The 24,736-nt window shown below is 39.7% G+C and overlaps 1 protein-coding gene across 8 annotated transcripts in view; it reads left to right on the top strand.

Moving 5' to 3' along the window:
- Positions 1-24,736, top strand: part of HDAC3 (histone deacetylase 3) — a 78,796-nt gene that overhangs the window by 22,130 nt on the left and 31,930 nt on the right. For all 8 annotated transcript variants that reach the window (XM_087930546.1, XM_087930543.1, XM_087930541.1 and 5 more), the window contains exons 3-4: positions 8,693-8,835; positions 20,466-20,547. In XM_087930546.1, coding sequence (XP_087786672.1) covers positions 8,693-8,835; positions 20,466-20,547 — 225 coding nt within the window. The remainder of the gene's footprint in view (positions 1-8,692; positions 8,836-20,465; positions 20,548-24,736) is intronic.

Genomic DNA, 24,736 nt, shown 5'->3' with positions numbered 1-24,736 from the left:
AGGTTATACAATTGTTGATTGATAATATGAGCTATTATGTAATATAATTATACTGGTGACTAGGAAATGGATGCACAAAAAAAAGTGGTAAACCAATCGATGCACTGTATGTAAATTTATGAAGAAGGATCTTTTTATGTTTTTTGTGGTATGTTTATGTTTATTTTGTTATGTATGTTTATGTTTATTTTGTTATTAAAAAATAAAAAAAAAATTATTAAAAAAAAAAAATGCCCATAGCCTTTTGTCAACTGGATGGATCAGTAGCTGGGGGCAGCCCTGCATGTTTCATAACGGAACCAGTAGAAATGACGATGGGGAAGCATAGAGAGACTTTGTGTTTTATTGTGGCTCCTGGGATGGAGCGCCCCCTAATACTGGGTTTCCCCTGGCTCCGGAAATGGAACCCCCACGTTGATTGGAGGAGGGGATCATTGTGCATACATACTGACCAGTGCCCAGAAGGGGAGGGGCAATTTCAACCGAAACTCAAGAATCCCACTGAACTGGCCTCCACTAGCATTGAGAGTGAGGGGGGACGAGAAAATTCCAGAGGAATATTGGGACTTAAAGGAGATATTCAGTGAAAAAGCCTCGGATGAGCTTCCCCGCCCAATCGCTCAACAGATTGCAGCATTGAAATTTTACCAGGGTGAAACTCCCCAAACCGAAACTGTACTTGATAACAGCGCGTGTGTCAGTCTGTGCTCCATTCAAAATCCAAGAAAGAAATACTTAGACTCCATAAGTTAGAGGAAAGAATTCTTTTACTGAAGTTCGAAGTGGAAGCTACAGGTAGAATTCTGAATCTGAGAAATTAGGCGCGCAGATCACATATACAAAGTGATGGGATTGTTCCCACCCCCCAATTAGGCGCGCAGATCACATATACACAGTGATGTGATTGTTCCCACCCCCCAAAGGTCAAAAGACTCTTCCAATTAAAAGTTCTGAATATGATCATGTGGGCATCTTCAGGTGGTGATGAGGCCTCTGTCCGTTGACCTTGACATATTTTGATAAAGATTCGCAGTTGCGCAGAGGAAAAAAGGCTAAGCAAGGAAATAGAAACTTAAGAGCAGGAATTTATACTCCCCCCCCACTCCTCATTTATACATCACAAGAATGTAACACCTCCAACTCTCTTCCCAGACGCAACCCCTCCCTCCATTACTCATGGCAGCCGAAAGATGCAAAGCAGTAGAAAAGTAGAAAAGATCTTGAAGGCTGACATTCGGCCCTCCTAGAAAAAAGATGTTAGTCCTGTAAGAGAGAACAACATAAAAGAATTGATTAACAGTCATATACATTTCTAGGGTTTATCAGGATACTTTGTGTGAAAGTCCTTGATCAGCTTAGGGGCTCTAACATCCTTTTCATTAACCCACTCAGCTTGGGAAGATGGGAAATGTTTCCAAGCCCCTCCATTAACAAGAGTCCAAAATCTCTTTAACTTCAAAGTGTTGTTCATCCTCAATCAGCAATGGTATAGGAGGATCAGTCTGGGTTGGTCTCAAACCAGAAGTGTGTTCAGGTTTCAACAAACTAACATGGAAGACTGGGTGAATTCGTCGGAAGAGTTTTTGGTAGTGTCAATTGGACTGTCACAGGATTTACAATTCGCTCAATTTTGAAAGGAGCTACATACTTAGGACCAAGTTTCTTTGACTTTTGAGTGGTTTGTAAGTATTTGGTGGACAGGAAAACTTTGTCACCCAACTTGATAGGACTTCTGTGGGGCTCTCTTTTTATCTGCAAATTTCTTATGGGACTGATGGGCGTCATCCAATGCTTTGCGAGCAACTGGCCAGTTAAGCTGGAGTTGAGATATCCATTCGTCTAGTGACTGGATGTTAGGCTTTTCATGAGGAAGCTCAGGTATGGGCACAAAGTCTTGTCCCGACGCCACTTTAAAGGGGGTAAACCCGGTACTACTATGAACAGAATTGTTGTATGCCACCTCAGCAAATGGCAATAAGTCAGCCCAATTATCCTGTTGATAATTTATGTAACATCTGAGGCATTGTTCTAGCACAGCGTTAGTCCTCTCACAGGCCCCATTGGTTTGGGGGTGGTGGGCGGAGCCTAAGCCCTGGGCGGAGCCAATCAACTTCAGGAATTCCTTCCAAAAGTTCGAGGTGAATTGAACCCCTCGGTCAGAAATTATACGTTCAGGGACACCATGCAGCCTATAAACGTGCAGTATGAACAGTTTAGCCAACGATTTTGCAGAAGGAATCTTAGAGCAAGGTATGAAATGCGCTTGTTTGGAAAACAAATCAGTTACTACCCAGATAACCGTGTTTCCGGTACTCTCGGGTAACTCTACTATAAAGTCCATAGAGATTTCCTTCCAAGGAGCTGTTGGCCTGGCCACATTTTGTAACAGACCTGCTGGCTTGCCAGGAGGCCTTTTTGCTGAAGAACAGACTGAGCAGCTAGCCACATAAGTCTCAATGTCCTTTTTCAACGAAGGCCACCAAAACTGTCGCTTAACGTGATGTAAGGTTTTCACAAAACCAAAATGACCAGCGCTTTGGAGTCATGGGCTTGTTGCAATACTTGGCTTCTCAATGTCTCTGGTACATACAGTTTCACTCCCATCCAGGCCAAGCCATCTCTAACTGTACAGTTATTCGAATTTGCCAGGAACCACTCATCCAATTTCAGGGCTTCCTTTAATTGTGCTGTCAAATCACTCAACAAATCCGCTTCTTCTTTTGCGCTCTAGTGACACCGGGGTGGCTAGCTGTTTGGTAGAAACAATCGGCCATATCACTTCCTGACACACACTGTTGTATTGAGGCAGTCTAGATAAAGCATCCGCCATAAAATTCCTCCCCCTTGGAATGTACTTTAGTGAAAAATTAAACCGTTTAAAATACTGGGGCCACTGAACTTGCTTAGGGGACAGTTTCTGAGGCGTTTTTAAGGCCTCCAAATTCTTATGGTCAGTCCATACCTCGAATGGGTGTTTCGCTCCTTCCAAGAAATGTCTCCATGTCAGTAGAGCCCAGCGAACTGCAAAAGCTTCCTTTTCCCAGACAGCCCACCTTCTTTCAGTTTCAGTCTGTTTGCGGGAGGTGTAGGCGCAGGGTTGTAGAGTTCCCTTCTCGTTGATTTGAAGTAATACTGCTCCCACGGCCACATCACTTGCATTGGCTTGGATTACGAAAGGGGCATCCATGTCCAGGTGCTTTAGCACTGGTTCTGCAGTGAACAGTCGTTTCAGTTTCTCAAAGGTAGCTTGGCATTCCATGGACCACTCCAGCAGCTTACTAGGCTTTGGTTTCGCCTCCCTTTTAGTTTTTAAGAGATTGGTGATAGGCATTGCTATCTTAGCAAAAGACGGGATGAATTGCCGGTAAAAGTTGGCAAAACCCAAGAAGCTTTGAAGTTGTTTTCGGGTACGTGGTGGGGCCCACTCCAACACAGCTCTCACCTTCTCTGGGTCCATCTCGATACCCTCGTGTGAAATGCGATACCCCAAATAGTCGATTTTCTCTTGATGGAATTCACATTTGGACAGTTTAGCATACAGTTTAGCGGCTCGCAGTTTCTGTAGTACTGAACTCACCAGTTTCACATGTTCATCCCAATTTTCCATGTAAATAAGGATGTCATCAAGGTAAAGCAAAAACCCCTTGTATAAATGTTCATGTAACACCTGATTGATCATCTGCATGAATACGGCTGGAGCCCCTTGTAGTCCAAATGGGAGAACGTTAAACTGGAAACAACCCATCGGGCAGTTAAAAGCGGTTTTCCACTCACCTTCTTTCTTAATTCAAATTCGGTAATACGCTTCTCTCAAGTCCAACTGTGAAAAATTTCCCTTTCGCCAGGTGGGCTAGCATGTCCTTCATCAGGGGGAGGGGGTATACGTTTTCCACAGAAATTGCGTTCAGGTTTCTATAGTCAACTACTAGACGTTTGGAGCCATCTTTTCACAGAACAGTACTGGGGCGGCTACCCGAGGTCTAGCGGGTTGGATGAAACCACGTTTGAAACTCCTCTCCTCTGCTTGTGTTTTGCATTTGGAACAGATTATTTTTCAGGTGGGGATAGGGAGTAGAACTCCTTAGCATCAGAGCGTGTTAATAATAATATAGGAAATACTAATGCTCTGATAGTCATTTTGAAAAAGAACAAAGATTTTTTCTCTCTTTAATTTTTTTCCTTCCAGTTTGATAATCTTCTCAAAGTGTTTACTCGCCACTTTAACAGATAATTCTGAGTTAATAGTGAACTTTCTCTTGTGGTTGAGTTTTAGTAAAAAAGGATCCCTCTCCCAGTTCCATACTGTTCACTGAAATCTGCTCCAGCACAAATCTTAGGTGGTCGTTGGCTGTCCAGGCTTCATGGCAGCCATCTTGGGGCTGCCTCTTCACCTTGTCGTGGCTGAGAGGGAAAGAAAGCTCCAGATCAGGCAGGAAAGATCCGCAACCTCACAGGGCAGCCCTCTTTGCTTCGCTGCCTACAGGGCAGCTTTTCGGAGCCCATCAATGGGAGAATTGGCACAGGAGCGCAGAGACCCGCTCCTCATGTCCAATCTTGCTGTGATGTCAGCCAGAAGTCATTTTCAGTCTTATAAGTGGCCACAAATTACTAGCAAAAGTGGCATTTGATCACAGGCCCCTTTTGCAAGAAGGGACAGGAAAGACAAAGAAAAAAAAGGAAAGAGGCAAGAGAGCAAGGAAGGAAAAAGAAGGAAAGAGGAGAAGGAAGAAGAAAGAAAGGAGAAGGAAAAAGGGAAGGAAAGAAGAAAGGAGATTATAATGAGAGTGAGTGAGGGTCTGAGGTAGATCCTGCCTTAGCATTTGGCCACCAGCAGCCCTGCTGCCTTTTGTCATCCCCTTGTCCCCTCTTCCTGATCTCTCCTGGTGGTCTCCCCTCCTATCACTGAGGATGCTTTGGTTACAAAGCTGGGACTCCTCGTAAGGAGATAGTGAGCCTCCCTCTGACCCACACACTTTGCCCTCCTGCACACACCATGAGCAACCTGGCCAAGGACAGCAAGCACAGCAGCAGTGGGAGCTAGCCATGCCCAACATGGCCACGCCCCTGGCCACGCCCACCCCATCCCCCAAAAGTCAACCATAATCCTGATGCGGCCCTCAATGAAATTGAGTTTGACTCCTCTACTCTAGATGATAGGTTCAAGATCCAGATAGATCTAAATGACTTGAACCCTGGGCCCTATCTAACAAAATGAAATTGAACCGAGAGAAAAGTAAAGTCTTACACTTAAGCATGAAAAACCAAAAGTACACATATGGATTAGGTGAAACCTGGCTCAAAAACAGTAACTGTGAGAGGGACCTTGGAGTCCTAGTGGACAATCACTTAAATAAGAGCCAGCAGTGTACAGCAGCAGTCACAAAAGCCAATACAATCTTAAGTAGCATTAACAGAGGGATCGAATCAAGATCACATGGGGTACTAGTACCGCTTTATAAAGCCTTAGTAAGGCCACACTTAGAATACTGCATCCAGTTTTGATCATCACACTTTAAAAAATATATTAAGAGTCCAGAGAAGAGCAACCAAGATGATTAGGGGCCTGGAGGCTAAAACATGTGAAGAAAGATTATAAGAACTGGCATTGGTTAGTCTAGTGAAGAGAAAGACCAAGGGAGTCATAATAGTGTTCCAATATTTGAGGGGCTATCACAGAAAGGAGGGGGACAACCTCTTTGTGATGACCTGGGGTGTGGCACAAAGGCAACACAGTCAGATAATCAGTAGGTGTCCCTTAACTAGCTCCAACTTTGCCCCCAATATCCTGGTTACCTTCTGGCTGGAGAAAAACTCTCCCAGGAACAGCCTTTGGCTGCAGAGAATCAATTCCAAAACGTGGTCAACAAAAACTGTAACTATAAATCCAATCAAGGCAAAATGAGGTAATTAGTCTGGCAGGGCAGGAGCAAGAGTTTCAGACATGAAGGCAATGAAAAGGGGGTGGGCCTGGGTCTTCCTCTGAACTCCCTCTCCCTAGTTCTATTTCTTCCCTGCTCTGCCCAGCCGGACTTTGCCCTTCCCCCATTTCCTCCACAGCCAACTGAGCCACACTCCCACTCCCTGTCAGCTGTTTGTCTTCCTCCTAGGATTCAGACTCTGATAGGGGCATGACACTTTTTTCCAAAGCACCTGGAGGCCAGACAAGGAACAATGGATGTAAACTGATCAAAGAGAGATTTAATGTAGAAATGAGAAATTTTCTCAGAGTGAGAACAATCAACCAATGGAACAGCTTGCCTTTAGAAGTTGCTTGTGTTTCATCACTGGCGACTTTCAAGAAGAGACTGGACAGCCACTTGGCAGAAATGGTATAGGGCCTGCTGCTTGAGTAGGGGATTGAACTAGATGACTACAAGGTCCCTTCTAAGTCTGTTATTTTGTACACTTGCCTTGCCTGTCCCCATATATGCCTATGCCGATTTGGCGATGGTTGGTGTGGGGAAAACTGGAGAAGCAATTATTATGTAAGCTCCATTAAAATCCTAGAGGAATTTTATGTTTAAACTTCGTACTTAAATTTCTTTGTTTCAGTCATCATGAGAAATTCTGTCTTTCTTGGAGTTGCTTCTGTCTTGTGAAGTACTTGTGGTCTCATTTTTTTCAAAATGGTCAAAGGAGTTTGTTTGCAGAGTATATTTAGCTGTGCTTTATCTGTGAACTCTTAAAATCTTTTTAATGCCAGTAAATTTTTCCTTAAAATAAATTACTATTTTATATTGTATTACATTTAAAGTTGCCTTAATGCAGGGGTGTCAAACTCATGGCATCACAGCAGCGTCATGTGACATATCGCAACTTTCCCCACTTCTTTAAACTGGGTGTGGGCGTACTTGCCTGTGGACCACAACTTCGACAGCCCTGCCTCAAGCACTAGGATAGATAACAACAGCTCAATATAAGCAGTATATGTATATACAGAAGGAGAAAGGATGGGAGGGAAATAAAATGAAAAAAGAAAATGAAAAAAATTGGGATGATAATTCTTGATAGCCAAATAAATGGCCATTAACACGGTAGTATAGATGCTGATATATAGAATGTATGCATTGTATTAAATATGCTGACCACTTTCCAGTTACAGGTGTATAATGTAATTTCTTGATAAGTAATAATTTAGTCATTTTATATTTTTTAAAGGGTAGCATGCTAAGATCATTTTGGAAGGCTGAAAAATGGTTTCATAATTTTCTCACTATTGCCCAATTTGTTCTATATAAATGTAGGAAGGAATTGCTGGAAAATGATAGAATATAGCATATTCCATCCATGTGAATGGATCTTACATGTTTGCTTTTTATTATATGATTTTCATAGATTGACATAAATTAAAAGTCTCTGTGGTTTACTAAGAAAATAATTAACTAAAAGATTATTGTGAGTGAAATATCACATCATGGTTATGATATGATTGATATTATAATTTGGTATGATAAACAATACAGTATTCAGATGGTTACCTTTGCCAAAGGTTCATCGAAATATAACAATGGTTAGGATCTTTATGAATTCAAGCAAGCAAGCTTGGAACCAAGGTTCCCTTTGGAGCATCATGTCCCATAATATGGATCTAGTAATGAGATTTTTCATCTTGTGGTCCACACCCAACTTACCTCATGTGGAGTCAGAATTCTCTTGATGTCAAACTAGACTGGTAGAGTTAGGCTTCATAAGGTGGTCCTGATATAATCCGGTAGCAAATTACATAGAGGTTTATAGCACTTTTACTGTTTTGGGGAGTCTACTGGCAGCCAGTGCAGCAATTTTTGAATGAGTATCACCAATTTGATCACCTCCTGATTGAACTACCCCACTGTTCTTTAACTGGGGATGCCTTTGAAAATGACTCAGAAGCTGGAGCTGGTGCAGAGGGTTCCAATAGCAGATCCCACAGCTGACCCTCTGCACCAGCACCAGCTTCTGAGCCAACTCCAAAGGCATCTCCAGTTAAAGAACACTGGAGTAGTTCAATCAGGAGGTGATCCTGATTGATCTTCCAGATCAATCTTCCAGATAATTGGTGCACCAATTAAAGATGAGCAAAAACTTAAGTCACAACTTCCACTGGAACTCACACACTAAGATTGATTATTTGATAGCCATGATGCTTAGTCTTATGCCCCTTTAGTCCCATCTAATAGCCCAGTTGTTCCCCAGCTAAAAGTTTTTAGATCCTGTACTAATGCTGAGTTACTATTAATTCTTGTGCATATTTTGATCCCCATGTTTGGGGTGTTGTTACTAATTTAATTGTTACTCTTGAAGAATTGTGTTCAGTAATAGTAGTAGTAGTTTTAACTGTTTTGTCTTTTTATATTTAACACTGTCCAATTTCGTTTCTTCCTCCTCCAATTGAAGTCTTCTCCATCCTTTCCTCCCCATGTATGTAATTGCATGGAGATGGGCGAGATGGGTGTGTATACATAAATGTAATTATGCTTGCCAGCTTATGATACCCTACCACATATATCTGAGAAAGTGAACTCTAGTCTTATAAGCTTGTTCAATAATAAAATAGTTATTATTTAAGATGATGCATAACTTAAAAAAAAACAGATTATTTTATTTGGAAATTGTGATTAGAATTTAACATAAATTAGAAGTTTGTAGTTTAACAACACTTTCATTACTATTTGAATTCAGCTGTGAACAAAAGCATTTTTTTTTTCTGCAGGTATTTAAGCCATATCAAGCTTCTCAGCATGACATGTGTCGCTTTCATTCAGAAGATTATATTGACTTCCTTCAGAGAGTTAGTCCTAACAACATGCAAGGATTCACCAAAAGCCTCAATGCTTTCAATGTGGGAGATGACTGGTTAGTATTATACACCATTTAGATGTATAAAATGAATGAGAAGGATGCAAAGTTTTCATGTTTTGGAGACTGCATAAGAAATGTCTCCCATAGGATACAATTCATACAATTTGGTATATGTAGGTACGCTAAAAATTTGGTACCTAACATCTAAACCATTTATCCAGCTAATTAGGAGACTTAACAGTTTGTCTCCTGCCAAAGACAAGCTAGTACTCTTCTCCATTCTATTTATAGAAACCAGCTGAACTATCAGATCTTCAACTAGTAATGAGACTGAATCCTCAACTGCACTTAAAGGCAATAGGATAGTTTAGATCAGGGGTGTCAAACTCATGTCGTCATGGTGACGTCACATGACATATCGGGACTTCCCCCCCTTAGCTAAACCAGGAGTGGGCATGGCCAGCTCATGATGCATCCGGCCTGTGGGCCGGGAGTTTGAGAGCCTTGGTTTAGGAAATGCAGGACAGGTTGTGTGACATACACAGTTGTGTTCTCAAAGAGAAAAGGATGCTGGGAAGCTCAGAAGGAACAACTGGGCAACAGCAACTTCTTCCCCTCAGATCTTCTACAAATGACTGTTCCTTCATTTTGCCTTATGATAGTGTTGATCCTGCTAGATTTGTGATCCTTTGTTATCTCCATAACAGCATATACCTCCATGCCCTCAGTGCGCAGTCACATTTTCGGTTCTTCTCATTTGTTGGGCTTAAGAACAACCCTCTCTCCAAGTCCATTTCCACTTCAGCAAATCCAGGTATGGTTCAAGGATACCCCGTTATAAACTCTCCCCAAGGCTCGCACTTGGCTCTTGTCATTACCACATATGCAACTTGCGAATCACAGTTGAGTCGCTCCATCAATTCACAGGATCTTAGACACAGCTTCGATTTATTGCTTTTTGTCATCCCCTTTTGTCTCAGGACAATGGAACAGCTGCCACTTCCCAAAACAAATGAGCCCAGTGCTATCTGGAGGGCTCCCATGCAAGATCAACCTAAAAACACACGAGGAACAGCTTCCGCTTTTCCCAGAAAAGTCTGAATCAAAACAAAGTGCCGTGAATCTGGGCACCCTTCCCATCTGTTCCTTCCCCTCCCCCATCTCTCATCCCCTCCCTGGGAACTGTGCAGGGGTAGGGAAAGGTGTTAGAGTTTGCAGCATAAATTCAAATCCAGAAAACACACACAGATGACTGATTCAGCAGGTTTCTTTAACTTCTTTATATACATAATAACATATTGAAGTAAAGTTTACAATACCAGTAGTTTCTTCCAACATAATATAAGCAAAACACAAGCAGCAGCTCAGGAGCTCAGATTACTTTCAGTTTCAAGCTGAGAGCATGGAGCTAAGCCACACCCTCAATTCAGTTCCCATTGGCTTCCTTTGTTAACCATGTCTCTGCCACTTCATGAATATTTTGACAGAAGGTCCATCAAGGCAGGGGTGGGATCTGACAGAGTTAACTACCAGTTCAGACATTTATGAGGCTCAGTGATTTATGATGTGCTTCCCTGCACGCTGCTGGCGCATGCCTGTAAATTGTCATCAGCGTGCTGCATGCAGAAAAGCAGCCTTTCAAAAAGCCCCTTTTTTCCTGCTTTTTTTTAAACTGCAGCTGTGCCTCGCAGGGCAGCTGAAGTTGAAAAAATCAGAAAATAAAGGTCAGGTAAGAGCCCGGGTGGGCAGGTGGGCAAAAACTTCAGCAGACATTCTATGTCTGCTGCTCTTCAGAGCTACTGGTTCTACAGAGGTGGACAGAACCGGTAGAAACCCACCCCTGCATCAAGGGGACCCTGGCAAGACACTCCTGGGGAGAGGACAAAGCAACCCTGCTGCCAGAGCCCAGGAGCTGCTAACTTGGAAGGAGTGGCTTTTACATTTGCAAGCCATGTCTCCTGAGAGGTCTTGTGGAAAGATGGGTGAGCCCCTCATTCTTAGCTGTGTGGCTTCTCCCCACCCTCTTTCTCCTCTGCTTTAGCCCAGACCCTTCCATGCCAGGTTCCCACAAGCAATCCCGGGGAGCAGCTGGCAAAGAGGCAGCCCTCAAGCGACCGCTCTCCCTTTCCCTCCTCCTTCCCCTTGCTTCTGTGGTTAGGGATGAAAAGCCCCATTGTTCCCAGCTGCCAGAGAACATGCTTTTCCCATTCCTGCCCCCTGACACCCAGGGTCTGCTTGGAGGGCCAGCCCACAGTCACAGCCCACAGCACTGTGCAGGCTGTGCAGCCTGAGTGCACCAGCCAAGGAGGTGGTAGGCATGTTCACCGCTTGCTGTGCATGTGTGAGAGGGTGGGGCACTTGGCCAGGAATGGACAGTCCCTCACCAGATATGGTATTCAGCCGGTTCCAACTTGTTCTGGTGGACCAGTAACAGAAATTTTGACCAGTTAGGAGAACCGGCAAATACCACCTCTGACTGGCGCCACCCATGTCCCTTCCAGGAGTTCCCACATGCACCATTTTGGTTCTCAGGAGGCTGCAGGGAGGCCTAGCCTATAAGGCTGGGGGCACCCAATTGATTCACTGCCTCCCAGCTGATGATCGGTCTATTGCTGCCTCATAGGTGAATGGCTGGGTCTTCTTTTGTTGCCCTGCACAGGAAAACGGAGCTGAAAAGCAGGTTTTAAATTTTAATTAAATTTAATGCTTGGTTTCTGCAGAAAACATGGCAACTAGAAGGTTGAAAATTATCACTTATGTCTGAATAATGTTTCTCTTAGGGTAGAACACAGAGATAATGTGTTCTTTACTCATTTTCAAGTACAGGATATTTCATCTCACTGAGTGCTAACAGCACTATTTAAGTTTAAATGTTTCATCAGTTTATTGCAGATGAATAGACATACATAAAGCATACTGTTGTGGGAACATCAGAACATCTTGGAAATGGAGAAATGTCTTTAGCTGTCACTGGAATGGCATGCTTACATTCTTAGATTATGAGATGAACTAGAAATATTATATTATATTATTTCCAAATGTCAAGAATTATAATCTTTGGTGTATATAATATATTCAGAATGATGTGATCTGTGTTTATATTGTCAGTGTTTATCAGTAGAAATGCTGGTACAATAAATTAACATTGTGTAGCAGTTCAGATTTGACAAGAAACCCTCCCAAGGGTACCTGCTGACAAGTCTTAAAAAGCTGCATCTCTTCTTGATCTCATATGGTGGCCATTGCACCATCACAGGAACGGAAATGTTTAAAGTGGGACTTCAGCACGTATACATGCTTCAAATATATATTTTTTATCTTCAAATTCAATTTCCTTAATAATCACAAAATATATTGTGATTCTTTAGAAAATCAAAAGTAAGTGACTGGGTGCTATTCATAAAGATGTCAACTTGACTAATAAATGATGCTTTGAAAGGCAGTTGTCTGAGATGGTTTAAATCAAGGGTCTTCACACTTGGCAAATTTAAGACTTGTGGACTTCAACTCCCAGAATTCCTCCTCCAGTCATGTTAGCTCAGGAATTCTGGGAGTTGAAGTCCACAAGTTTTAAAGCTGTTAAGTTTGAAGATCCCTAGTTTAAATTATCATCCAAATTGAAATGGTTGAACTTTAATTGTGTGCTGATATTTATTGTTTGGTTAATCATGTTACACACTTCAAGTTAAACATTCATAGTTGACTCTGCTACTACTCTATCAATTTCTAAAAGGCCTTTAATGAGAGAAATAATTTTCCAGCTACAAAGTGAATGAGGGTGGATCTGCTTGGATTAAATGAAGATGTTTGGAACTAGCACAGAGTGATTTAATTGTGTCACTCAAAAGTTACAGTAACTTTTGGCTGGCAGAGTGCTGCAGGAGGCCATCCAGGCCAAAAATGAGGTGGGGGTGGACGTGCGAGGCCCCCCTGCGCCATGCTTTGGTTGGCAGAGTGCTGCAGGAGGCAGCACTTTCTTTCTCTTGTCTTTAGCAGCATCTGCCAACTCTCCAAGATCTGGATGGCTGTTCAGAAGAGCCAAAAACATCTGGCTCTTCACCCAGATCAGAGAGAGTGAGCCCCCTTGTATCAGTGTGTTTGTCACCTTTATCTTAATCATTTACCTGTGATTGATTTAATTGTAATTTTTTTAAATAAAGTTTTATTGAGTTTTAACAAAACAAATAAAACATCTTATTTGAGTACGGTATGGTTCCGAGTTATCACATTTCCATACAAACACAATTTCATATGCATATTCATCTTATGTATTCAACTTCATATCTTATTACTCTTTTTCCAACTTCTCACTATTTCTCCCTTTACCTCTCTTAATTTTCTTTTATGGTTATCTCATTTTCTTCTTATTCAATTGTGTTTCTTTTACCTAAATTTCTATATCTTTTTATTCATTGTACTTATACTTTTGTCTGTCTTGTTTACAATTTCGTATGTTCTCTTCCAACATTCTTAAGAAGCAAAATTCCCCCTATGATTGCCAATCGAAGTGCAACACCTTTAAATCTTATTGTTATTATCATATGAAATCTCATTAAACATTGAATTTGTGCATTCTAAAATTATAACATTCAAATTTCTAATATCTATTTTATATCATGTAGAGCTCATCATTCAGACTCTGCTTGGTACTTCCCCTTGAAAATGTAAAAAGAAAAATTCTAAAAGCATAGCAAAAACAATGTATATATATAAACATCAGTAAACAAAATAGTTATTCAAAATCATTCTAGTACTGGTACTGTTCTATCTTTGAGAACAATTGAAATGTTTCCCTCCCTTCTTCATTATTACTTAACTGTTAAGCATACCATTGGATAGTCATAGAGTTTTATCTTATAAATTATTTACTATTAATAAGCAAAATTATTATTCAGATTCATTCTAATAACTGGTATAAATTTCCTTATAAATCTTTCACATTTCTTTTCAATATTTTATCAATCTTTAGAAACAATTGCAATGGTTCCCTCTCTTCTTTATTATTGCAAATATTTATTTATTTATTTATTTATTTAATATTTATTATTATAAATAAACATACCATTACATAACAATACAGTTTTATCTCATAGATTATTTACTTATTTCATTTCTAACTCATTACAATATTCTACTGTCACAACACTATCTTTTGTACCTTTGGAGAATCCTCACTTTTAACTTAATTTAACTATTGTCTCTGTGTTTTCTAGCTGAGCAAATACCTTTAATACTAGTACGTTTCCCCTTTTTCTTTATTTCCTGTTTTTGTTCCTCATAAGTTCTTTACCTTTCTATCTTTCCCCCCTTTTTCTCGTCTCTTTTTTTATAACCTTTTCTCTCTAATTTTCCCTTCTGTAGTTTTCTTTTCTCCTTCTCCTTGCTGTTATACTTCTTTTTCAGACTATTTTTCTTTTTGGCTGTTCCCTTTGATCTCAAACTTTTAACTCCTTTCCCCCCCTTTTCCCCTTATTACCACACTTTGCATTATTTGATCATTGAAAATGGCTTCTTCTTTGTCCCACCCTTCTTCTTGCTCTTGAAGCTTTTCCTTTGCTTTTCATAGTTCAGGATCTCCATTTCAAAAAATTCAAATACGAAGCCAAAGGATCTTCCTTCCCTTTCTGCATCTTTTTTCTGTTTTTTAAGACTCATCTTCAATTCCTCCAAGAGTGATGACATTTTAAACACTTTTGAACAACCACCCGATTGACTTTAAGTAAAAACAGAAAAAGAAAGAAAAAACTAATGCCTAAAACTTTTTTTTTTTAAATCACCAAATGATCCCAGACTGTTCCTTCTTGTTTCTTTCCTTTACTTTTCCTTTCCGTGGGTTACTGTATCTTTTAATAAGATTTCAGTTACAATGTATCCTCAGGAGTCTTTTCAAAGTTTCACTGTTAATCCTCTTTATTTTTCCAGGTGGCACTCCATTTTTCCATTATTCCAAGTCCCACCCTTTTGCCTGCACTCTTCTCCTTTTTAGGGCTTTGAAATGACCAAGAAAAAAACTTTATTCTTCTTTTGACACTTAGATTTCAGCTTAAGGTTGCCCATTAGTGTCAAAATAGATTAATATAAATTTCTTTCCATATCATTTGTAATTGTCAATATAAAGGTAAAAAAAGGGGTTTTAACCTCCTTTTCTCTCTGCTTCGCCGCTTAAAGATCTTCTTTCAGAAGTATCCCTCTAGGTACTTTTAGATTCAGGGTACCTTGCTTAGATGTTCTTTATTGTTTAGCCTGGTCTTTCCTGCTTTCCTCTTTGTCTTCCTCCTGTACAATCTTATCCAGTCGGGTTCTTCTTTGAGGTGGCCATTTCTGACCAGTGCTGCAACTGCCTTTGGGGAAGGGAGTTTAGACCAGCCAAGGAGGAGAGATGTGGCTCCCCTCCACTCGACTAGCAATCTCCTCCCCTCTTCACCACCTCTACAGGGTGGCTTCAGCCTCCATCCTTTGGATTGTGCTCCAGCGGCGAGCACAGATCAAAACCACGCACGATCGCAGATTTTCGTCTGTCGCTGAAGAGACCCAAACTGGAAGTCCCATTTAATTGTAATTTTTTTTGTTGTGAGCCACCCAGGATTATTAGAAATTGGGTGGTATATCAATTTTGTAAATTATTACTGATATTAAGTCCTCCTCTAGGGCTGTGTTAGAGTTAGTAACAAAAATTGATAGACAGTTGGACTGACAGTTTTTAGAGACATCTAGAGAAATTGTCAGTTCATTTATGCTCTGCTCCTATACAAAAGAGTCAAGCCCCATAGCAACTGGAGACTCTACATGTCTTTAATCTCCACAGTATGGAATTGAGACTATTTGTGTCAGAAAGTAAATTTCCCTTTGTCTGGAATAGCTGTTTTGAATGCAAAGGGAAAAAGTGCATCTTGAGCCTGTGTCAAACGCACATCATGACCACGCCCATGCCTGCCATGACCATGGCTACCCCTGCCACACCCAAGCCCACCACCCAGATCAAACACAACCCTGATGCAGCCCTCATTGAAATCGAGTTTGACCCCCCTGATCTAGATAATGGTACTTTACGAAAAGTGCTGATATAAAGAGTTTCCACGTGAGTTCAACTATTATTGAGCTATGACAAGGCTGAAGGGAGTCTAATCTAAATCATGCAGCACAGCTGATTCCCCCCTTAAGCTTCAAAATACGCTTTTTTCCAGAGCTTCCCTGCACCCTGTTTTTGCTCCCAGGAGGCTTCCCTGAAGCCCACTAGGCCAAAAATGGGGTGCGGGGGGGTGCTGTAAAAGAAAGAAAGAGGGGAGGGAGGGAGGGAGGGGAGAAAGAAAAAAGAAAGAGGGAGGGAGGAAAAAAGGAGAGGAAGGAAAGACCACTAACCTTGCCATTAGGCCAAGGGTCTTCAAACTTGGCAATGTCTTAACTTGTGGACTTCAACTCCCAGAATTCCTGAGCTAACATGACAATTCTGGGAGTTGAAGACCACAAGTCTTAAAGCTGTCAAGTTTGAAGACCTCTGCATTAGATGCAGCTTCAAGAGGATTCACAGCAATCCAGGACAGCCCTGGATTGCTGTGCTTTGAAACAGCACAACAATCCAGGGCTGGAAGGAATCTAGAGGTCATCTAGTCCAACCTCCTGCTTCAGAAAGTGAGTTCTGTCCTTTGACCACATAGCCACATCCACCCAATCACATGACCACATAGCCATGCCTACCCAGTCACATACCCACATACCTATGCTCACCAAGCCACGCCCACAGAACCAGAAGTAAAAATTTTTTGAATCCCATCACTGCTTCAGGCGGTACATTTTGGATGCAAAACATCCAAATGACATAAACATTTGAAATACTGGAAGCTTAATTTTAGCTATTGCCGCACATTGTTGGCTCATATTTAAGTGTCCACTTGGATTCCAAGTTCCCTCTCACAGCTACTGGCATTGAGCCAGGCTTCATCTTATCTGTACCTCTACATTTGTTTTTTCTTGCCTTACATTGCTATATTCTACATTGAATTTCACTTTGAAATTCATTTCATTACGGCCCAGTGTTCAAGTCTGTCAAGATCCATCTGGATCTTGAGCATATCTTCTGGGTTGTTGGCTATTCTTGCCAGCTTAGTGTTGTCTGCAAATTTGATAATTCCCCTTCTATTTCCTTATCTAGATTACTTATGAAGATATTGAAGAGTACTCAACCTAAAACAGAACTTTGGGGTACCCCACTACTTCTCCCCATTGTAGTCCCATTGAGGACTACACATTGAGTATGGTTTGTCAGCCAGTTACAAATCCATCTGGTGATGATGTTGTCTATCCCACTTTTTTCTAGTTTACCAAGAAGTATGTTGTGGTCTATTTTGTCAGATGTCTTACTGAAATCTAAGTATATTACCGTCTTTCCCTGAAAATAAGACCCACCTCAAAAACAAGTCCTAACCTGATTTTTTGGGGTGGGCCTAATATGCCCTATCCTGAAAATAAGCCCGGGGATGGGTTTGGCCCTCTGACCACTTGGCACAGTGCAGATACCTGTAAATCCGAGCGCGGAGGCGGTGGGGACAGACAATCCAGACATGCTACGCAGCTGCCTGGCTCACAGGAGGCTTCTACAGGGCTACCAGCAGCAAGTGGAGACAGAGACACGGGGAATACAGGCAATCTGGATGTGCTGTGCTGCTGCCTGGCTCACTGGAGGCTTGTGGGAGACTTGTGCAGTATCACTGGTAGCAGGCAGAGGCACAGGGGAAGGGGGAGGCGCCTGGAAGGGCGCCTGTCCAGTGCAGCCGCGGGCAACCAAGAGATAGTGGGATGGAGTGGGCAGCATGTTGGGATTGCCTGCCTCCCCCCCACCATGCCTCTGCCTCTGCCTGGCTCCACCATGCACTTTTCACCCAGAGAGAAAGAGAGAGAGAGAAAGAGAGACAAAGTTTCATCTGCTTGCAAATGGGACATTCCATTTCAAATTGTCCATTCAAAATGTTCCAAAGCTTTGAGTGTCCCTCATTTCTCCGTCCAGGCAAAAAGTATTTGTACTCCTGCTCCAGTGCCACACTGGTGCCGGAAGAAGTGAGCCAGCAGCCATGTGGGTTCCTGCTGAACATGGTTGCTGGTGCTGCCGACATCAAGCAGTTGTTGGAGCATGGAGTCACTGGGCCCTGAGGTAAGCCAGCATGCATGTCAAGAAGCTCCACTCCCCCACCTCGCAGCAGTGAAACTCAAAAAAATTAAGACATCCCTGAAAATAAGCCCCAGTCCTTATTTTGGAGTCCAGAAGAAAATAAGTCCCAGTTTTATTTTCAGGGAAACACGGTATGTCCACAACATTTCACTGAACTACTAATTTAGTCACTTTGTCAAAGAATGAAATAAGATTTGTTTGGCATGAAATCTTTTTTTGATGAACCCATGTTAGCTTTTGGTTATAATTTTGTTTGCTTCTAAGTGTTCGCAGATGTGCTGCTTGTTTATCTTTTCCAAGATCTTTCTAGGTATTGATGTGAGACTGACTGGTCTGTATTTTCCTGGATCTGTTTTTTTTTTCCTTCCTTTTTTGAAGATGGGATCCACATCAGCTCTTTTCCAATCCCCAGGTATTCCCCATTGCTCCAAGAACTTTGAAATATACTGTATGATTCAACGGTTCTGAAATTATGTCTGCCAATTCCCTCAGAACTCTGTGAGGACCGGGTGATTTGAATCCATTTAGAGCTGACAGGTCTTTTCTTCTCTTATTTTTGCTTATTTTAATTCGTATTCCTAGCCTGTCTTTTCTGGTTTTGCTAAGCTGGATTGTATTTTCTTTTTTCATGAAGATAGATGCAAGAATTAATTACACAGTTCTGCTTTCTCTCTACTGCTCCTTATTTCCTTGCCATCTTCTCCCATTAGTGGACATTTTTTTTACTTTTTTTCTTGTTTTCTATGTGTTGAAAAAACTTTTGTATTGTTTTTGATATTTGTTGTAAATTAAATCTTGCAAAATTTTGATGTGAAAACACATTTAAGTAACTATTCATTTCTGGGTTGCATCAAACACTTGAAAAGTTCATTACAAATTGTGTGCAAATTTCTGAAAGTTGAATTGGATAGGCAATTGTATTTTGTAGCATCTTTGAAATAAAGCACAACTGAGATGATTACTTATTATTTTCCTTGGAAAGTAAAATAATATTTGCTGTATTCCATTTGGACATTTAGGAGAAAACAATAATCCAGTTAGTTCTTGACTTACAACTGTAATTAAGCCCAAAATTTATGTTACTAAGTGGGACAGTTAAATGAATTTTGTCCCATTTTATAACCTTTCGTGCCATAGTTGTTTGGTGAATCACTGCAGTTAATAAGTTAGTAATGTGGTTGCTAAGTGAATCTGGTTTTCCCATTGACTTTACTTGTCAGATCACAGAAGGGGATCACATAACCTGAGAAACTGCAACTGTCATAAATATGAGCCAATTGCCAAGCATCACATGACTATGAGGATGCAGCAACAGTCCTAAGTGTGAAAAATGGTCATAAGCCACTTTTTTCAATGCTGTTGCAACTTGGAATAGTCACTAAATGAACTGTTGTAAGTGAGGACTACCTGCGTCCCATTTCCTCCAGGACTGTAAAAAGACCTATAATATTTGCCATATTGAGAAAAACCTTTCCACACAGGAGTAATTTGAAAGTATTTTGACAAGGCTTAGTCCCAGTTCTCATTCTGTTCAATATGTTTGTAAGTGATAATAGAAGGATTGCTAGGTAAGGTTTGACTTTTTTCAGATGACACAAAGATGTGTAATAAAGTTGATATTCTTGAGAGTATTTGTAACATGGAAAATAATTTGGCTTTGCTGGAAAATTGATAGAAATGTGTGAACTGCAGTTCAATGTTTCTAATGTAAGAGCATGCAGTTGGAGAAAAAAGAATCCTCTGGCAGAGTACAGTATTAGAGTATTAAAGAGCTGTTGACCAATCTTCAATGTGAACAATCAGATGACTACAAGGAATTTAAATCCTCCCATTCAGCACCATTCAGTCAGAAGAAGCTTCTTGGATGAGAAGTCTTCGGGGGGGGGGGGGATGGTGCTTTTTGAAAAAGCACTTTTGGGACAAAATTCTGGAATGCATCACTAAAGGGATCACTAGCAGGAAAAATGAGACCCTAATCCTGTTATATAATCAGGCTCCATTTAGAATACAAGGCAGTATTTTTAATATGAAGCAAAAATCAAGAACATGGGAGCATAACCTCAAATGGATAGGAGGAAAGTTAGAAACGAGAAGTGAGAAATAAGTTCACAGAAAGAGTAGTGGAAGCTTGGAACCAACTTCAGAAGAGGTAGTGGATCAATCATCAGCAACTGAATTGATACATGCTTGCGATAAACACATGTCCATCATCCAAAATAATTAAAATAAAAAATAAATAATAATAATAATAATTAAAATAAACAAACTAACAAATAAATAAATAAGAAAACAAAACAAAAAACCTTAAAGGGCAGCCTTGATAGACCACTAGGTCTTTTTCTGCCATCAGTTTTCTATATTTCTATGAGATCTTATGCATTATCACGCCCTACCCCCCCAAATTGGCTTGCCTATTTGATTTTCTTAACTTGAAATATAGTATTACAAGAAAGTAAAATGATATGGATCTGCTCTGTTACCTTTAATTCCATATAATTGTCTGATTCTTTTTCTCTTTCAGCCCTGTTTTTCCAGGACTATTTGAATTTTGTTCTCGATATACTGGAGCTTCCTTGCAAGGAGCAACACAGCTGAATAATAAGGTACAAAGGTGAAGGAGCCTTCTATTGTTTCATACCTTAAGATATATTGACTAGAGCATTCTTCGAACAGTTTTCAACTATGCAGTAAAATGGCATTCATAACTTTTTATTGAATTTTATTGAAGTATGATTATAACTAAAGTTGAATGAATGCATGAGCCTAAATTAGTAATTGGAAAGTTCTCAGTTCACTTGGGATTGAATTTCATTTAAATCATAATTTTAATCACTAGTTAGGAAAATTAATTATTTACATTACAATTTATCCATTAGTCCACAAGATTCTGTAATCATCCTTAGTAAAAATGCATTTTTAGCTGGAATTTATGTCTTTCAGTACTCAGAACAATAAACATATGGATTTCATTTTTAGAAAGTCCATATTATATAAAACAATGATTTAGTTAGATTTTTAGATTAGTTTTGATTAAAAAATGGAATGAAAGTACTTGTGAAACCATACGAATATGAACTGGTTACATTTCAATTAATTGTGGAAATTTGGAAGAATATTTTTGAATATTTTTGTCAAACTATCATCAGATTTCTGTGGCCTGCTGTTTTGATTGGGTTTTGATCAATAGAAGATACTTAATACTTAGAACCTCAGAATATACTGTGATCATTTTCTATTCCTCTCTCCAGTCCTTTTTTTGTATTTAGATTTATCTTCCTTGTACCAACCTGCTTCCTTGACTCAAATTTCTGCTTTTTTTTTAGCTTTTGCACTTTCAGACAGATGTCAGTTACAAGACCTACCATTCTTGTAGAAATAAGATATAAGGAAGCAGAATAGAATGTAATTGAATGTAGGCAAATATATACATTGTATGTATGTATATGTATGTATGATGTTTGTGATTATTTCTTTAATCAATGTACATTTAAGAATAGTTTTTAAATCCTTTTTAATGTTTTTTAAATTGTATCCTGATAATTTATGCAAAGGCTTACACAGTGCTTGGCATATTGTTGCGAAGGATGACAAAAATGATACTCTAATACACATACATGTGTATACTCATACTTGAACATGTGGAACTCCTAATAAAGGCAGAGGTTTGTATCCAAACTGAACACAGCAAGGAAGAAGCAATTACTAGAAAAAATGAATTCCAAGAGGAAGATAGTTGGTAGCATGTTATGTACAGGACAAAAAAACCCAAGTAAACTGACCTCACAACCACTGCAGCTGAACAATTTCATAACCTGCCACTGGAGGAAAACATGCAAACATTGGGAGAAAGGTCTCACTCAAATGTTCCAGGAGCTCAGACTTCCCCAAAGGTTAAAAACAAAGATAAGATTAAAGATATGTCAGAGAGAATCACCAAAGTAATCAAGCCAACTGAATACTATCCATTTCTATTCTTTCAGTTTGGGATGAATGATAAAACCAAGAATCTAGAAAAAGTATCAAAGGATTTCAAAGCAAAACAATTTGGGGCCTCGATAATCTTGTTTTCTATAATACGTATCAAGGGTAAATATCCAATGAGGGAACAGAAACTTCTAAATGCAAACTGATGGGTCAAGGGATGGTGCCGTTGAAAGAACTTTGGATTTCTCGACCATGGTGTACAGTGCCTACAAAAAGGATTTCTATTAGGAGATAGAGTACACCTCACAAGGCCTGGAAGAATGTGCTTGGAAAATAATTGCTTCATCTTATCGGGAGGGCATTAAAGTAAAATGGAAGAGAAGTGTGACCAATCTTTAAGACTAGATCAAAAACATAAATCCCAAGACAACAAATAAGACAATGAGGAAGGAGAGGAAAATTATGTATAAAACAAGAGACATAGGAAGCAAATGCAGGGTTAGCCATAAAGGGTTCAGGTGTTTATACACTAATTCTCAAAGTACTGGGAACAAACAGAGAGAACTTGAAGTCCCAGTAGATAAGGGCAGGTACAATATTGTTGCTATCACTGAAACTTGATGGAAGGAACCCATGATTGGAACATACAGCTAGAAGGATATAAATTGTTCAAAAGAAACAGACTCAGTAAAAGAGAAAGAGGAGTTGTATTATATGTAAGTAACCCCCATACCTCTACAGAAATACGTAGTACCAAGGATGAAAGCCTTCTTGAATGCATTTGATGAATATTAGAGGAAAAATAAATCCAGCTGCGGGCCTGACAGATATTGTTGTAGGTTTATATTACAATCTGTCCAACCAGGCAGAGGAAATAGATGAACTTTTTGCTGATCGGTTATTGAAGGTATATAGGAATACACCATTGTAGTAATGAGAGACTTTAACTACACTGATATCAACTGGGAGACAAATCCTGCATCAAGAAGGAGATTAGACAGGTTCCTGATGTGCCTAGCTGCCATCTTTTTTTATCTAGAAGAGACAACCAGAGGGTCACCTATACTTCTTTGGATATAATAAGAAAGCCAAGGAAATGATCAATCCATTAATGGGGGAAGATTGCAAGATAGTGACAGGCAGCATAGAGAAAGTGGAACTGTTTACTTCCTTCTTTTCATGCAAAAGGAAAAAAAATGGTCCCAAAACACCATGGGAGACATCATGGGAGACATGAATGCAGGTAAAAATAGCAAAAAAAAAAAGTAAAGGAACAACTATCCATTTTAGTTTCCATTTCAGGGTTCTGAAGTCACTGACAGATGTAATCTCAGAACTACTGATCAAAATTTTCAGTTTCTGAAGCATGGAGGAACAACCAGAAGAGTGGAAAAGAGCTGATTCCAATTTTCAAAAAGGAGAAAAAAGTGGAACTAAGAAATTATAGACCAATCAGCTTAATATTAATACCTGGGAAAAGAATGGATAAGGAGGAAAAAAGGGTTGATGAGCTAACCGGAAAATTGATACAAGCAAACAATGAGCTAGAAACAACAGTGATCTTTTTAGAGGGCGAGAAGGCAGCTCACTATTTGAGGTTTCAAAATATGAAGGAGGAAAAGGGGGAAGACCTACCGGACGTGATGGGGGATCTGATTTCAAAAGCGTTGGGGACCGAAAAAGAAGAGATGTTGACAGAGATGGATAAACTGTATAGGGTAACTGTATAGACTAACTATGCAAGGAGGCAAAATCTTCTAAAATAAGTGCATGTCCGATTTGTCAAAAAATCAATCCGTGATGAAATATTACATAGAACAAGAGATGACCCAATAGACTATGGAGAAAAACAGATTATCATTTTGAAACAAGTACCGAGGATAAGAGATCTAAGATCATACCACTTTTTAACAATGAAACTGATAAGATATAATGTGAACTTTCAATGGCTGATGCTGGAGGGTATTTGGTCACCTGGCAGGAGAAACGATACCAACTAGATACAGTTGATAAAGCAGAAGAATTTCATGATCAGTATTTTACCAATGAAGAAGAAATGGAAGAGATAGTAGAAGAAAAAGAAACAATGGAAGAAAGAGAAATAGAAACAACAGATATAGAAGGAAGTTCACTAAATATTAAAGATAGATGATAGGGAAGATGTGGAAAAGTTGAAGAAGATGAAAGAAAAGATAGCCTAAAGAAATTAGATTGACAAGAAGTACCAGACAAAGAAATAGATAAAAGAAGAGAAGGTTGTGAGATGGTATTGATGAACATTCATGGATTCACCGGGAGTTACCCCCGGTGAAAAGAAACAAAATTTGCAGGAACTTGCAACGTTTAAATGCAGATATAATAGCTTTACAAGAAGTACACATAAAAGAAAAACAAAAATATTTGTTAGAGAATAAAAAGTTAGGGAAAATATTTTTTTTCATTACATGAGCAAAAGAAATGAGGTGTGATATTATATATAAAAGATTGGATTCCAGCAAAAGAAATATATAGAGATAAAGAAGGTAGGATATTGATAGTTGAAATTGAATTAAAAGATAGAAAAATATTATTGGTTGAAATTTATGCAGCAAATAGATCACAGGAACAGTTCTTCCAAAAGTTACATAACAAAATTAAAGACATACAATATGAGGTAATCTGCCTTTTAGGTGACTTTAATGCAATTATAGATAAAATACTGGACTATAAAAGTGATAACATAAGAAAAGGGGAAAAAAGAACATTCAGGATACTTGCAGAGAATGATACCCTGAGAAAAAGCAGTATACCTTTTATTCCAATAGACACCGATCATGGTTGAAGTTAGACATGGTATGGATATCAAAAGAACTTATTTCAGAGACAATA

Source organism: Pseudonaja textilis, chromosome 3 (genome assembly GCF_049901715.1).
Source record: "Pseudonaja textilis isolate UNSWEBS1 chromosome 3, rPseTex1.2, whole genome shotgun sequence".
NCBI lineage: Eukaryota > Metazoa > Chordata > Lepidosauria > Squamata > Elapidae > Pseudonaja > Pseudonaja textilis.
The sequence above is the reverse complement of the archived record's forward strand: the minus strand, read 5'-3'. Positions and strand labels throughout refer to the sequence as shown.